General features: G+C 39.7%; 2 protein-coding genes across 5 annotated transcripts in view; one reads left to right on the top strand and one right to left on the bottom strand.

Moving 5' to 3' along the window:
* SEPTIN10 (septin 10) overlaps positions 1-9629 on the bottom strand; it is a 69919-nt gene extending 60290 nt beyond the window's left edge. Inside the window, exon 1 of one of the 4 annotated variants that reach the window (XM_077767263.1) lies at positions 9212-9629. In XM_077767263.1, coding sequence (XP_077623389.1) covers positions 9212-9238 — 27 coding nt within the window. In that variant the 5' untranslated portion in view covers positions 9239-9629. The remainder of the gene's footprint in view (positions 1-9211) is intronic. The other 3 variants (XM_077767259.1, XM_077767262.1, XM_077767260.1) reach the window with 3 other exon arrangements.
* A 35-nt stretch (positions 9630-9664) lies between these two features.
* Positions 9665-14118, top strand: SOWAHC (sosondowah ankyrin repeat domain family member C). The gene has a single exon (XM_077767258.1). The coding sequence runs from the start codon at positions 9807-9809 to the stop codon at positions 11442-11444; it is 1638 nt and encodes a 545-aa protein (XP_077623384.1). The 5' UTR covers positions 9665-9806; the 3' UTR covers positions 11445-14118.
* Positions 14119-15787: the final 1669 nt, after the last annotated feature.

The following is a 15787-nucleotide window of genomic DNA, read 5'->3' on the forward strand; positions in this document are numbered from 1 at the left end:
TCTTTCTCTCTCTCTCTCTATCTCTCTCTGCCCCCCCACCCTCCCTCCCTCCTTCTCCAAAAAAAAGAAAAGAGGGGCACCCTGGTGGCTCAGTCAGTTAAGCATTCCACATCAGCTCTGGTCATGATCTCACCGTTCATGAGTTCAAGCCCCACTTCAGGCTCTGTGCTGACAACTCAGAGCCCAGAGCCTACTGCAGATTCTGTGTCTCCCTCTCTCTCTCTGCTCCTCCCCAGCTAATACTCTGTCTTGTTCTCTCTCTCAAAAATAAAATCTAAAAGAATTTTTTTAATAAATAAAAATTTAAAAAAGAAAAGAAAAGATTGGCAAACCAAATTCACTTTTAAAATGAGATGTTCTTATATGGAAACCAACTTGACAATAAACTATTTAAAAATAAATAAATAAATGAACATTTTAAAAAAGAATTCTTAAATCTTAAAACAAAAAAAAAAGAATTCTTAAATCATACTGACCTTAATTTCCAGTGAAAACTGGGGAGCAGGTAACTGTGAACTGTCATATATCAGCATTCTTCAGATTAATAAATGTATTAATATACCATTTAAAAAAATAAAATGAGATGTTCTGGAATAAACTTTGACTTCTACTATATTTAAACTTTTAGCTAAATCTTCAATGAAAACTCTCTAGACTGGGGAAGCTGGGTGGCTCATTTTGTTAAGCGTTAAACTCTTGATTTAGGCTCAGGTCATGATCTCGCAGTTTCTGAGATGAAGCACCTCATCAGGCTCCTAGCTATCAGTGCAGAACCCGCTTAGGATTATCTCTCTCTATCTCTGCCCCTCCCCCACTCATGCCCCCCCCCTCAAAAAAATAAACTTAAAAAAAAAAAAAGAAGAAAAATCTCTAGACTTGCTAAGAAATGCAAAGAAAGCAGTTACTTTCAAATAAGTGCAACTACCAAAGACAAAATTTCAAAGATGGGAAGAATATTAAAGCACAACATGCATATTTACTAAAAGTAAAACTAACAAAGTCTAGATACTATATCCCAATCTACTAAATCATAATATTTATATTAAAGGTATTTAAAATGAGTTTTTAATATTTTATTTATGTTATTGAGACTATAAATGTGATTCCTACTCCCCTGATCTTCAAACCAGTAGTAGATACATATCCTACAAGGTATTAAGTATATTTTTGAAATAAAGCATCATCTAAATCAAATTTCCTTCCAGTATATGACAAGAAAGTGTAAAAATCAAAGTTCTCAGAACGACTGGGTATCTCAGTTGGTAAAGTGTCTGACCGTGGCTCAGGTCTTGTTCTCAGGGCTTGTGCGTTAGAGCCCCACGTCGGACTTTGTGCTGACAGCTGAAAGCCTGGAGCCTGCTTCTGATTCTCTGTCCCTTTCTCACTCTGGCCCTCACCCGCTCATTCTCATTCTCTCTCATTCCCTCTCTCTCTCTCTCTCTTTCAAAAATAAATAAAATACTAAAAAAAATTGTAAAGTTCTCAGTAAAAGAGCTTTTAGAATCAGGCATTAGGAATACTTAAAATCTTAAACAGAGAAAGTTATTAGATCTAATATAGTTAAACGGAGTACAATAGAGAACCCAGAATTGGACCCACAAATGTATGGCCAACTAACCTTTGACAAAGCAGGACAGAGTATCCAATGGAAAAAAGACAGTCTCTTTAATCGATGGTGCTGGGAGAACTGGACAGCAACATGCAAAAGAGTGAAACTAGACCACTTTCTTATACCATACACAAAAACTCAAAATGGATGAAGGATCTGAATGTGAGACAGGAAACTATCAAAACTCTAAAAGGAGAAAGCAAGAAACAACCTCTTTGACCTCAACTGCAGCAATTTCTTACTTGACACATCCCCAAAGGCAAGGGAATCAAGTGCAAAAATGAACTACTGGGACTTCATCAATATAAAAAGCTTCTGCACAACAAGGGAAAAAACAAAACTAATAGGTAACTGACGGAATGGGAAAAGATAGTTGTAAAGGACATATCAGATAAAAGGCTAGTATCCAAAATGTATAAGGAACTCACCAAACTCCACACCGGAAAAACAAATAATACAGTGAAGAAATAGGCAGAAGACATGAACAGACACTTCTCCAAAGAGGACATGCAGATGGCCAACAGACATGAAACGATGCTCAGCATCCCTCCTCATCAGGGAAATACAAATCAAAACCACAGTGAGATACCACCTCACGCTAGTCAGAGTGGCTAAAATGAACAAATCAGGAGACTATAGATGCTGGCGAGGATGAGGAGAAACAGTCACCCTCTTACACTTTTGGTGGGAATGTAAACTGGTGCAGCCCCTCTGGAAAACAGTGTGGAGGTTCCTCAAAAAATTAACAACAGAACTCCCCCATGACTCAGCAATAGCACTGCTAGGAATTTACCCAAGGGATACAGGAGTGCTGATGCACAGGGGCACATGTACTCCAATACTCACTCCAGCACTCTCAACATGAGCCAAATCATGGAAAGAGCCTAAGTGTCCATCAACGGATGAATGGATCAAGAAGTTGTGGTTTATCTATACAATGGAATACTACATGGCCATGAGAAAGAATGAAATCTGGCCATGTGTAGCAACATGGATAGAACTCGAGGGTGTTATGCCCTCGAGTGAATTAAGTGAATTAAGTCAGGCAGAGAAAGACAGATACCATATGTTTTCACTCATATGTGGATCAGGAGAAACTAACAGAAGACCATGAGGGAGGGGAAGGGGGAAAAACTAGATACGGAGAGGGAGGGAGGCAAACCATAAGAGACTCTTAAGTACTGAGAAAAAAACTGAGGGTTGATGGGTGTGGGGGAGAAGAGAAAATGGGTGATGGACATGGAAGGAGGGCACTTGTTGGGATGAGCATTGGGTGTTATATGGAAACCAGCTTGACAATAAACTATATTAAAAAATAAATAAAAAATAAATGAGGACTGATACATATTCCTAAAGAGAGGAAATCTATTTGTAGTAAAATATAAAATGTTAAAAGCACCCTTCTGCTTCCTCCTCTTCCACATACTTAAATACATACAATACATACATACCAGCACAAATAAGTATTGTATGGGGCTATATTAGGATCAAAATCAGTCTGAGAATACCTAAAAGGTAATGACACTATCTGTATCCAGCCTGGATGAAGGTGGAGCTATATGAAAGCATAAATGTAGACTAAGAAATAGCTCCTGGCTACTAAGAATTCACAATTTAAGCATTTAACATTCAACAAGAATAAAATGATTCAAGGTGAACTTATTTTCCATACAAAATATAATCAACATCTGTCCTCAACAATATATAATCATGGCTGTGAAGGCTACAAAGATATTATAGGCTCCTCTTCCTGAAGACAGATCATTTAATAGAGGGGGCAAATGCAAGGCTTATTAAAATTTAATTGATGCAAAAAGTTAAGTAACGATAAAAACATAGGAAGTATTACAAGGTAGCATAGGACTAAGTGGCAAACGAGCAGTATGACAGATTGTCAAGGATTAGGATTCTCTGGGAAAGCTTTAGAGAAGGTGAGACAGGAGCTTGGTCTTTCATTATCCCATAACGATTATAGGATCTGGATAAGTGGGAAAGAATAATATCTCTCCAGGTGGAGAAATGGAAATACATCAAAGCACTGAGGTGATCATTAATTCCAGGACATGAAGGCAAAGAATTAAGAATCACAACTTTCAAACAGAAAATAAAATGAAGGAAGCCTCTAAGATACAAACATCCTCACTGAAGGATAACTAAAAATGAAACATAAGACTTCTGAAGCATTGTAGTTGAAAGAGGAAATGACAAATACAGATAAGAATTGAAAAAATCTAGAAGTTTGGTAAGGAAATCTAGAGAAGTGGAAAATTTTAAGTGCTTTTCTCAGGAGAAAGGAAAAGGTAGTCAATGTTATTTCAAGATCTACTATCGTAGTCAGCAATATATAACTATACAGTGAAGATCTCTTGAATCATAAAACTTATGCCATTACTAATAAGGGACATGCTGGAGACAGTGGCAGAAACAATATGCCCAAGAGCAGATATCATCACCAGCTGTAATTCCATCAGCAAAATACAAAACTTCCAGAGTCTTGATGTCCTCTTCTCTTAAAAAACAAAACAAAACAAAACAAAACCTGGAAACCTGAGTATCAAGTGAGATTTAACACAGCTCTTTAAGTAAAGGTATAATGAAAATACAACATACCCAAATTTGTGGGACAGACCTAAAGCCATGCTGTGAAGAAAGTTCACACCACCAAGTCCATATATTACAAAGGAGTTAAAGTCTCAAATCAGTGATCTGAGGTCTGCCCTAAAAACTTAGAAAAAGAAGAGCAACATAAACCAAGAACAAGCAAATAAAAGGAAATAAAGATCATAAATCAGTTATATTTAAAACAGAAAAACAAGTGTGGCTGGGTGGCTCAGTCAGTTAAGCATCAGACTTTGGCTTAGGTCTCGACCTAAAGGTTTGTGAGTTTAAGCCTCACATCAGGTAGAGCCTGCTTCAGGTCCACTGTCTCCCTTCTCCGCCCTCCCCTGCTCCTTCTCCTACTTGCACTTGCTTGCTCTCTCTCTTTCTAAATAAATTTTAAAATAAATGAATAAATAAAACAGAAAAACAACAGAAAAAAATCAATGAAACAAAGCTGGTTCTTTGAAAAGATGAATGAAATTGTGAACTTCTAACAAGACTGACCAAGAAAGGTAGAAGACACAAGGAATGGAACAGGGAGTTCCTGGGTTGCTCAATTGTTTAAGTGTCTGACTTGGTTCAGGTGAGTTCAAGCCCAGCATCCAGATCTCTGCTGATATCACAAAGCCAGCTTCAGATTCTCTGTCCCCCTCTCTCTGCCCCAACCCCTGCACATCCTTTCTCTCTCTCTCTCTCTCAAAAATAAAACATTAAGAAAAAACAAAAAAGGAATGCAACAAAGAATATCATTACAGGCCCCAAAGACATCAATAGGGTAATAAAGGGATATTATTAACAACTTTATACACATAAAGTTGACAACTTGGAAGGAATCAATCAGAAAACCACCCACTACCACAATTCACTCAATATGAAACATTAATAGCCATATAACTACTAAGGAAATTAAATCTGTAATTTAAAAACTATAAATAAGAAATCTCTAGGCCCAGATGGTTTGGATGAAGAAGCCTATCAAACATTTAAGGAAGAATTAACACCAATTCTATACATAGAGTCTCTTCCAGAAAAAGGAGGTAACACTTCCCAATCAATTTTATGAAACTATTATTACCCTGATACCAAACCAAATAAAGACAATACAAAAAACCTACAGACCAATATCCCTCATGAATTTGATAGAACATGTACCAAAAAAATCTACATCTGTGATAAAAGACTGAATGCTTTCCCCCCAACATCACAAACAAAGCAAGGATGTCTGTTCTCACCACTCTTACTCAATTATTACAAGTCCCAACCAGCATAAATAAGGCAGCAAGCGGCAAACAGACTGGAAAGAAAGAAATAAAACTGTCTCTGTGAAATGACAAAATTTTCTATGAAGAATATCCCATGGAATCTAGGAGGAATCCCAATTCCTAGAATAAATTAATTCTGTAAAGTCAGAGGACACAAGATAAACATACAAATATCAACTGTATTTCCATATGTTTACTCTGAATATGTGGACAATAATATTAAAAATGCAATACAATTTACAATTGCTTAAAAAAATGAAATGGGTTTAAATCTAACAAAACATGCAGGACTTGTATGCTGAAAACTACATAATGCTGATGAAAGAAATGAAAGAAAATATAAAGAAATGGGAAGAGATACCATGTCTATAAACTGAAGATTCAACATAGTAGAGATTTCAATTCTCCCTAAATTGATATACAGATTGAATATAATTCCTATAAAAATCCTACCAAAATTCTTTTGTAGATATAGATAAGACTATTCTAAAACTTATAATGAAAGTCACAGTAACAGAATAGCCAAAATAATTTCTGAAAAAATAAGAACAAAGTGAGAGGAATAAGTCTACTGTATTTCAAGAGTTACATAGCTACAAGAATCCAGACTATGTGCTAGTACTAACAGGGAACCCAGAAATAGATCCACACAGTTATGTTCAAATGCTTTTTGGCAAAGTGTAAAAGCAATTCAACAGAGGATAGACAACATTTTCAATAAACGATACTGGAGCATCCATAAGCCAAAATATTACACTTGATCTAAGTCTTACACCTTACATAAAAATTAACTCAAAATGAGTCATGAGCTTAAATGTAAAACACAAACCACAAAACTTTTAGGAAAAAAATAAGAAAATGTTTGGGATCTAGGGTTAGGCAATGAGCTCTTAGACTTGACATCAAAAGTAAAATCCATAGGACGAAAAATTGATAAAATAGATTTAAATGAAATTAAAAACATTTGCTCTCCAAAAGACTCTGTTAAGAGGATGGGGGGGAAAAAAAAAAAAAGACAGCACAACAGACTGAGAAAACATTTACAAACTATGTATCAAGAAAGGACTAGTAACCAGAGCATATTTAAAAAGAAAACTCTAAAATCAACAGTAAACAAAATCAAATTAGAAAATGGGCTAAAGAAATGAAGAGACATATCACTTGAGAATATGCAGATGATAAATAAGCCCATGAAAAGATGCTTAATATCGTTAGCCAATAGGGAAATGCAAATTAAAACCACATACCTGTGATACATACATACATACATATCAGAATATCTAAATTAAAAAAAGAATACTAAATGCTGATGAGGATGTGGAGAGATTGATCCCTTATAACATTTCTAGTGGGAATGAAAAACAGTGCAGAAACTCTAGTAAACAATTTAGCAGTTTCTCATTAAAACTAAACATGCAACTGCCGTGTGACCCAGCTGCTACACTCCTGTGAATTTATCCCAGAGAACTGAAGACTTATGTTTTCATTAGGTTACACTACATGCTACTATACTAGAATGTTTACAGCAACCTAACTCATAGTAGCCCAACAATGGAAACAACCAGATGTCCTTCAAACAAAGATGGAACATCCATACCATGGACTACTACTCAGCTATTAAAAGGAGCAACCTAATAACACATGCAACAACCTGGATGATAGCTCCAGAAAATTACATACTGTGTGAGTCAGTTATATAAGTCTTGAACTGAGAACATTATAGAAATGAAAAACAGATTAGTGGTTGTCAGGGGTGGAAATGAAGTGGATGTGGTATAAAAGGGCAACTTGAAGGATGCTGTGAAGATGGAAAGTTATCTTCACAGTATCAATGGCAATGTCCTGGTTGTCTATGGTTTTGCAAGGTGTTATTATTGAAAAAAAAAAAAAAACTGGACAAATGGTACAGGGGATCTCATTATTTCTTAACAACTCCAAGACTGCACCTTCAATTACCTCAAAATAAAAAGTTTAATTAGAAAATAAAAGTACACTTATTATTGCAAAATAAGTACAGCAGTTGACAAGCAATCCAACATCAATTAAATGAAGTGATCTCTTCAGTTTAAGTTTAATTCTGAAGATTACTATGAATCAGAGTTTAAAAAATATTTTCCTCACTCATACACGCAAAGAAACTATAACACAGTTCAAACAGAACAACTGAGATTTCTCTATCTTTATACAAAAGGGTAGAAAAATTCTTTTCCAGGATCTATCAAAGAAACTGGTTGTGTAACTTTCCACATATCACCTAATCTCTCAGGCTACAATCTGAACTCGATTTCTACAATCTAATTTAGGAGCTTAGACCAGTAGTTCCCAAACTTTTTATTTTTAGTCTCAGGCCCCCATAGAGCTTTTGCTTATCTGGCTTACAACCATTAATATTTACAGTATTATTAAGTAAAACAGAAATTTCTTATTTTTTTAAGTTTCTTTATTCTGAAAGAGAAAAAGAGAGAGCAGGCAGGGGAGGAGAAGAGAGTGAAGGAGAGGTCCATGCTGTCAGCCCAAAGCCCAACACAGGGCTCAAACTCACAAACCATGAGATTATGACCTGAGATGAAGCCAAGAATTTCAGGGCAGACTGGGCCATCCAGGCACCTCAAAACAGAAATTTTTAAAAACCAAGTACACACATTAGCTCTCAGAATGGTGAGGTCATTCCACATCAAGTAGCCTCCATAAAACTCATCTTAAACTCATAACAGAGTGCGAAAAAGGCAAATAAGAGCTTGGTGTTGTTATGAAAATAATTGTGACCACGCTTTGAGAACCACTGGCTTACTATATCAAACAACGTAAACATACAAGTGATTCTAAAAGTATTAAACACTGTGGGTGCGTGGGTGGCTCAGTAGTTGAGCATACCACTCTTTGGCTCTGATCGTGATTCCAGGGTCCTGGGATCCAGGACCTGCCTCCAGCTAGCACTGAGCATGGAGTTTGCTTAAGATTCTCTCCTTCTGCTCCTCTCCCCTGCTCTCTATCCATCTAAAGTTAAAAAAAATTTTCTTTAAAGAATAAAACGTATAAAACATTGAACACATCAGTCACAAACATTCTTTTAAGGTTCAAGGGTGCCAAGGCAAAAAAAAAAAAAAGGCTCAAATCCTTCCTAATGGACAACTTGGACAACCACACAGTTGGTAAAAAGAATAAGTTTCTTGAAAGTCCAAGGAAGCTGGCCTCCAGTGACTAGTCAGGGAAAAGTACAAAATGTAAAACATTACACTACTATTCCATTAATCTGTGCGTCCAAAACCGTTATAAAAATGATGGACCCACAATCACTGTTTCAGATATAACTTTTGACAAGACAGAGAAGCCGCGCAAAAACTCCCAGCCACTCAGCAACTTGGGGTCGGGAATCTGGGGGGAAAGGGGGAGTCCGCCCTGCGTCCCCGCTTCTGGCAACGCAGAACCGCCCTGGTCCCTGCCTCCGGAACTAAAGCAGGAGAAAGAGAACCCCTCCTCCCAGCAGGGTCGGACCAGCCGGCCTCGGCGGCCCAGGGACGACCGGCCGATAGGGCAATGGGAGCTGAGGAACGGCGCGGCTCACGATCACCGCCAGTACTGGACGGGACCCGGACCGTGTTTCGGGCCCCGAGTTCTGGACTGAGGAGGTTACGCTGGGACCCTGGGAACTGCTGGGCGGCGGCCCTGGGAGTCGGGCCCTGGGGGAGGGGGCGGCGCTGGGCAGTGGAGGGGTCGTGAGGAGTCGACAGGGACTCACCAGGTGCCGCGCCACCTCAGAGGTCATGGTCCCGAGCGGAAGGTGAGCGTAGGCAGGAGTCTCAGCGAAGTGGGGGTTTCAGCCAGGGCCCTCGAGAATAGCGTCCCAACCTAGAAGGGAGCAAAGGGGGCCCGGGAAGAGTGGAACGCACGGGGCGCGGGCCGGAGGCGGGTGTAACGGGCGGGGTCAGCCTCCGCGGGAGAGGGGGGCATCGGGTAACCGGGGAAAGGGGAGGAGCCAAGTCTACTGGCCTCAGAGACGCGAGGGCAGTGGGCCAGAGGGCCGAGGCCCCGCCAGACGGGGCGCGTGACATTAGCCGCGCCAAATAGTTGCGCGCGCACGCGAAGCGAGTCTCTCTCAGGAGTATCCCTCGACGTCTCAAAAGACGACAACCCCAAACGGAGGGAGAGTGATTGGAAGAGATTCAATACTTGTGGAGGAAGACTCGCGGGNCCCCAGTGAGGCGGTGGTGGCGTCTCCCGCAGCAGAAGCTCAGGCGTTTGGACTCTACGTCCCTCAGAAGCGAGTGTTTTCAAGAGGGCCGCGATGGGGCCAGGTTGAGCCACTCGCCGGCGGAGGAGCAGCGCTGCCACGGATGGAGGGGCCGGTGGAGCTCAGCCCAGAGGCCGTGCTGCGCTTCCTCGCGGAGCGCGGGGGCCGGGCCCGGCATGCCGAGCTGGTACAGCACTTCAGGGGTGCTCTGGGCGGTGAGCCCGAGCAGCGCGCGCGCGCCCGCGCCCTCTTCAAGGAGCTAGTCAATGCCGTGGCTACGGTGCGCACTGACCCTGTCGACGGCTCTAAGTACGTGCACCTTAAAAAGAGGTTCTGCAAGGGACTTCCCGCGTCTGAAGCCGCACCGTCGCGTGACCTGCCCATCATCTCGGTGACCGCAGAGCCAGAGTCCAGCAGCGGCGCACCAGGGACGCCCGACGGCCGGGTAGAGACCCAGGAGGATGGCCTGTGCCCAGTGGCGGCGTCTCCTGAGGCGTCCTCGGGTCCAAGCTGCGAGCCTAGCCATGGGGAGATCTCGGCCGCCGCGCTTGGGCCGCCAAGTCTGGCTGGCGACAGCCTGAGCGGGCCGCCCCTGAGCGGCGGGGCCCGGAGGAAGAGCTCTCGGCGCGAGGCGCAGGCTTCCTCCGGGGGAACGGCCCCCGGGCCCAGCGAGGACCTAGAGCCCCCACCCCATGGCTGCGAGCAGACGGACGCGGGCAGCTCCCCCGGCGGCGGCATCACCACCCCAAGGTCTACGCGCCAGAACCTTCGGGACCTTGTGATGGGCAGCTCACCGCAGCTGAAGAGGAGCGTGTGTCCTGGGGGCAACAGCCCGGGAAGCTCCTCTGGGGTAGGACGCGGCAAAAGCGGGGGCGACTCAGACAGCGCATCCATTGCTTCGTCGTCTGCGGAGGAGGAGAGCAGCGGCGGGGGCTCCGTGACGCTGGACCCTCTGGAACATGCCTGGATGCTCTCAGCCTCTGACGGCAAGTGGGACAGCCTGGAAGGGCTGCTCACCTGTGAGCCCGGCCTGTTGGCCAAGAGGGACTTCATCACCGGCTTCACCTGCCTGCACTGGGCCGCCAAGCATGGCAGACAGGAGCTCCTGGCCATGCTAGTCAACTTCGCTAACAAACACCAGCTGCCAGTGAACATCAACGCCAGGACAAGCGGAGGCTACACTGCCCTGCACTTAGCTGCCATGCACGGACACGTGGAGGTGGTGAAATTGCTGGTGGGGGCTTACGACGCAGACGTAGACATCAGGGACTACAGTGGGAAAAAGGCCTCTCAGTACCTGAGTCAGAGCATCGCTGAGGAGATCAAGAACCTGGTGGGAGCCCTGGATGAGGATGATGGAGAGAGTGCCACTGGCAGCGGGGGTGGGCGATGGAGGCTTTCAAAGGTGCTCCCTTCACACCTCATCACCTACAAACTCTCACATGTCTTGGAGGATGGAGGGGATCATCACCATCATCATCACCACCACCACCACTTGACTGAGGGATGGGCTGGAGGCAAAGCAAGGGATCCAGGTCGCAAGGCCTCCGGCGGCTCTAGTGGTCGGATAAAACCCAAACTCAACAAAATCCGCTTCCGAACCCAGATCATCCACACTACACCCTCTTTCAGAGACCCAGAGCAGCCACTGGAGGAAGGAGAGGAAGAAGAGGAGGACCGGGCTCTTAAAAGCCACTCATCTTCATTCAAATTGAGACCGAAGTCCAATGTATTTGGGTAAAAATAATTTCTTTTAGAAAATTCTAGGTTTATTTGTTTTCAGGAATAGGATACTAGGTTGTAGACAAGAAAATGAGCCCAGATAAAGGGTTAAATTCTTACTTGGGGAGTTGGAATGGGTGGGAGGAATTCCCGCTAGCATTCTGGGTGAAGTAAATTTCCAAGTGATTTCATCAAACTTTGCCCTAGGCCTCTTTTCCCTATACCACCCTCTGCCCTGGAGCCCCTGTTTCTGAGGACTGGAATTTAAATTGGGTGTACGGAATTGATTATTGAGGGTTCCTCTGATTTTACCATTACTGAATGCCATACAAAGTAAGGAATTTTGCACTTTTATGTTTCAGTTTTTTAAAAGTGGTTGTGCTTCCAAGAGTGACAAGAAATGCAATTGTAATGAAATTTTAAGTGTAAACAAAACTACATACTGCCCTGGTTTTTGTTTTTTGTTTTTTACTAATCGCATATGCCTTTTAAGATACTACTGAAGGTCAGGTCAAAGTTGAAATACAAAAATGCTCTATAGAGAATAATGTGAATAAAAATGGTATCCTGTTTGTATTGTTAAGTAGTGCTCAACTATTTTTTAAATAGCAATTTGAACTTTAATCACTGAACTAAAGAAATAGGCAACATTCACTTTTAACTTAATCTGTAGTCCTGCTTTTTCTTAACTGTCTCTAAGACCACTGCACTCAGTGTTAAGGTACATTATTAATAACTACACAAAATTTTACTTAAAACACTTGACAACCTATGGTACTTTTAAGTAAAACATTGCGTCTAGTTCTGAGTTTTATTAATTTGTTTTGCTATTCTAACAGTCTAAATTTAAATTTGCCAGAGGTTTTTATTCTGAGGATCATACAACCATTGGTTCTAATTGACATAACCCTATTTGGTGGTGCTCAGAGTTGAATTGCCTACAGAAGCTGTTTCTGGTTTAGACGACTAGCAAAAATTGGCAGAAATGTTAGTGAGTCTATGCTTCTGTGAAGTAATTATTAAATCAACTTAATGATTCTCACATAAGGTACACTTTTTATTTTACTAATAAAATACACTCATACTAATAAAATACTTTTTATTTTACTAATAAAATAAAAAACATTGTAGCAATGTTTGCAAATGTTTGTAATACTAAAGACTTTAAATTTTCCAGTGTTTCCTTGAATCTATTAGAAACATACAGTGAAGTTACTGAAAAGCTGGATAGTAAATCTACCCAGTTAAAAATAGCACTTTATAAAAGGGAAAAGAGAAGAGATGGGACTATTTCTTTATGTAAATACTGCTGGCTACTAAATTCCTTTTCATATAAATGGAAAATACCTTTCGTTGAAATTAAAGAGTGTAGTTCTTAATTACATTTCGTTAAAATTTGTTAAGAGTAAATGTCTTTATGGTTATTGTAAAATTTAACTCACAAGCATATTAAATCAATTTGTAACTAGATTCAAAACAATTTTGTGGGAGACTAATTCCAGCAAATCCTGCTACCTTAGTCTTTTTGGTCTCCTAATTGCTGAAACATAAGTACCTGCAGCCTTTACAGATTAAGGAGTAAGTTAACAGCTAGCAGAGTGAATAAACCAGTATATAAATTGCATTGAATTCCAGAGTTTAGAGAGTTCTTAGATCTTTACTTTCCCAAGTCAGGAAAATTTGTACCCAAGGTTCTTACATCTCTTTAGATAGCAGTTTAATTTGTTTAAAGACATATCAAAAATATTCATATAAAACATCTAAACAGTTATCCATTTGTGTGCCTGTTTTGTTTTACGATTGTGGAAATAGACTATGTACATTTGACAAGCACTTTTATGCATACATGTGGGTAAAACAGTCTAATTTTGTATAAATTAAAAAGAGGTTCTTTGAAAGTGAAAAGCAGTCATTTGTTCTGAATCATATACATATTACCTGTAGCTAGTACAGGACAAGCTGTATAACCTCCTTCTGAGGAATCTTATATTTCATTGACATCTGTAGTTAACTGAACAATAAAACGTAGACACTTCAGAACCATCTAAATGTTCTATTGAAATCAGTATTAATCTCGAAATGTGTATGTTAGTAACTAATTGCACAAAATCTATAATTTACTGGATCTTTAGAGATTGAGTCAGTGCTTCATTTAACCTGATTTTCACACTAAAGATTTTAGCTTTTCCAGTAAAATATACTTTAAATTTTCAAAAATCATTCCTGAGGGGATCTACTTCTAGCATTCCTTGTCATGATATGGTTGTGTACAATAAGTATAACATTTTCAGCTACTTAGCTATACATTCCTCTAATTTTTCAGTTTCCAAATTGAGATTATTAAGAACCAATGATTTGTATAATTTGATTTTGTGGAATTGTGTCTGCCATTAACGGAAATATATGTCAATTACTTAGATGCTTTTGATACAAAGCTGTGTGGTTAAAAAACTCAACTATGTCCATGTGTCTTATAGGTACACTTGAAACTAGTGAATGTTTATCACAGTTCTCTTCACTTCTATGGTATGCAGTTTATATAACTTGAAAATCTGGTACTGTTTTATTCGTGGCTGAAATCTTGGGAGTCCAGGATGCCTCACCTCTTATATTTTAAAAGAGTGAAACTTTGGGAGTTCAGAGTGTATCATTCATAAAAATTTGTTTTGTCAAAATAAACGGTTCACACTACATTTTTTCTCTGAATTGTCTAAATCTTTGTAGTCCTTTATACTTCTTACCTGTGTAGTGTTTTATAGTTCATACAGTGCTTTTTGAAGTTCACATTTATTTGATCCCTTTCCTGTCCCTTAAAATTGAAAAGAGAATGAAAGCCAATGACTGTTCAGGGTCACAAAGTAAATGGCAGTTAGTAAGATTTTAAGATTCAGAGCTGTTCCACAACATTATATTTTCTGAACTTCAAATTGACTAATTTTGGCAAAATTATTGTAGTTTTTCTTCAATGTTAGAGGAATCCACTTGGACAGAAGGTAGCACCTTTACCACTACCTTTAAAAAAGAAAACAATGGTGTAGTTCATGCACTCACCAGGTAACATGAGCCCTTCCTACCAGACCAGATCTTAAGAAAGATATGGGAATATCTTTTTCTATTTTCTTCAATATCCATTAAGCTTTGGACATTAATGAGCTCATTTCCTCACCAAGGAAATTCTTTAATCTTTATTTTAACAAAATTTACCTCTTTTCTGATGGCAAAGCGATGTGTGAGAAGCCTTGATGTAATTGTCAGCCATTGCTCACTTGGGAAGATCCCATTATGATTGTTTTTGGAGATTTTTGTTGTTGCTCTTGCTTTATGGCAACTTATAAAATATTTTTCAGTGCAACTGAAGGACTAAATAAGTCTTGTTTCTGTTTCTAGAATGACTTTTTTCCTTAGAAGTATGCATCTTAAAAGGATTCATTCAGTAGTCCACTTGAAGATCTCTTTGTAATACTGGTGAAAAACTTTTTTTTTTAATCTTGCTAAATAATTGGCAATTATTTGGAATTTCTTGGAAGTTATTCCTAAAAAATAAATACTCTGGAAATTTGCTGCAAAGCATTGTTCCTTCAGTGATTAGCCCAATTTTTGTGAAATAATGTTAGAAGTTAAGTGGGAAGAAAACAGTACGTGAACTCATTTTTCAAGATTCAGCAGTAGAGTTGTTCGCATTGTATCCAATTATTTTCCTTTGAAGAACATCACTTTCATGTTATACTTTTTTCTCTTTAATCTCTTTAAATCTCAGTTTATATCAGGAGAATCTTCCCCATTCAGTTAAAAAAGTATCTCTTTTTTTCCACATTTATTTGTGAGGAATATGAGACAAGTCCCCACCCTTGTATAATACCTAGTATGTTGAAGATAAGTGGATTTTTTAATGGAAAACACTAAAGAAATATTTCATAATATTGCATCTATGGGTAATTTCAGTGATGCCCTTATGCCAAATGAATAAAGGTCAGTATTTTCATAGGATCTTACTCTTAAATGCTAGCCAACTACTTCATTTGCAGACCAGCCAAAAGAACAGTCTTCCAACCCAGGAGGTAAAATCAGCTTTAATAGGATTTAAAACAACTTAGAAGATTTGTGAGCAACTTAGAAGATTTTCATGAGTAAATTTGATTATAAGAAAGTTTTATCTGTCTTATTTATAAACATTGCTCTAGGTCATATCTATTCTGACCAAAGGTTTAGCCAAAAGTGGCCTAACTTTGAATGAAGTAAGTTATCTAGTAAAGTAGCACTATATAATTTTTTAACCCAAATTTATGCTGTTCTGATGAAAGAACCTACAAATGCCTGTTAGAATACTCATGGGTCTCTCAGAAGCTTTGGATTTAATTTCTA

The sequence above is a fragment of the Crocuta crocuta genome, unplaced genomic scaffold (assembly GCF_008692635.1).
Source record: "Crocuta crocuta isolate KB4526 unplaced genomic scaffold, BGI_CrCroc_1.0 scaffold185, whole genome shotgun sequence".
Classification (NCBI taxonomy): Eukaryota; Metazoa; Chordata; class Mammalia; order Carnivora; family Hyaenidae; genus Crocuta; species Crocuta crocuta.

What these genes read in the sequence shown, in the direction of transcription:
- SOWAHC (XM_077767258.1), top strand. Translation starts at nt 9,807, where the DNA reads ATGGAGGGGCCGGTGGAGCTCAGCCCAGAGGCCGTGCTGCGCTTCCTC.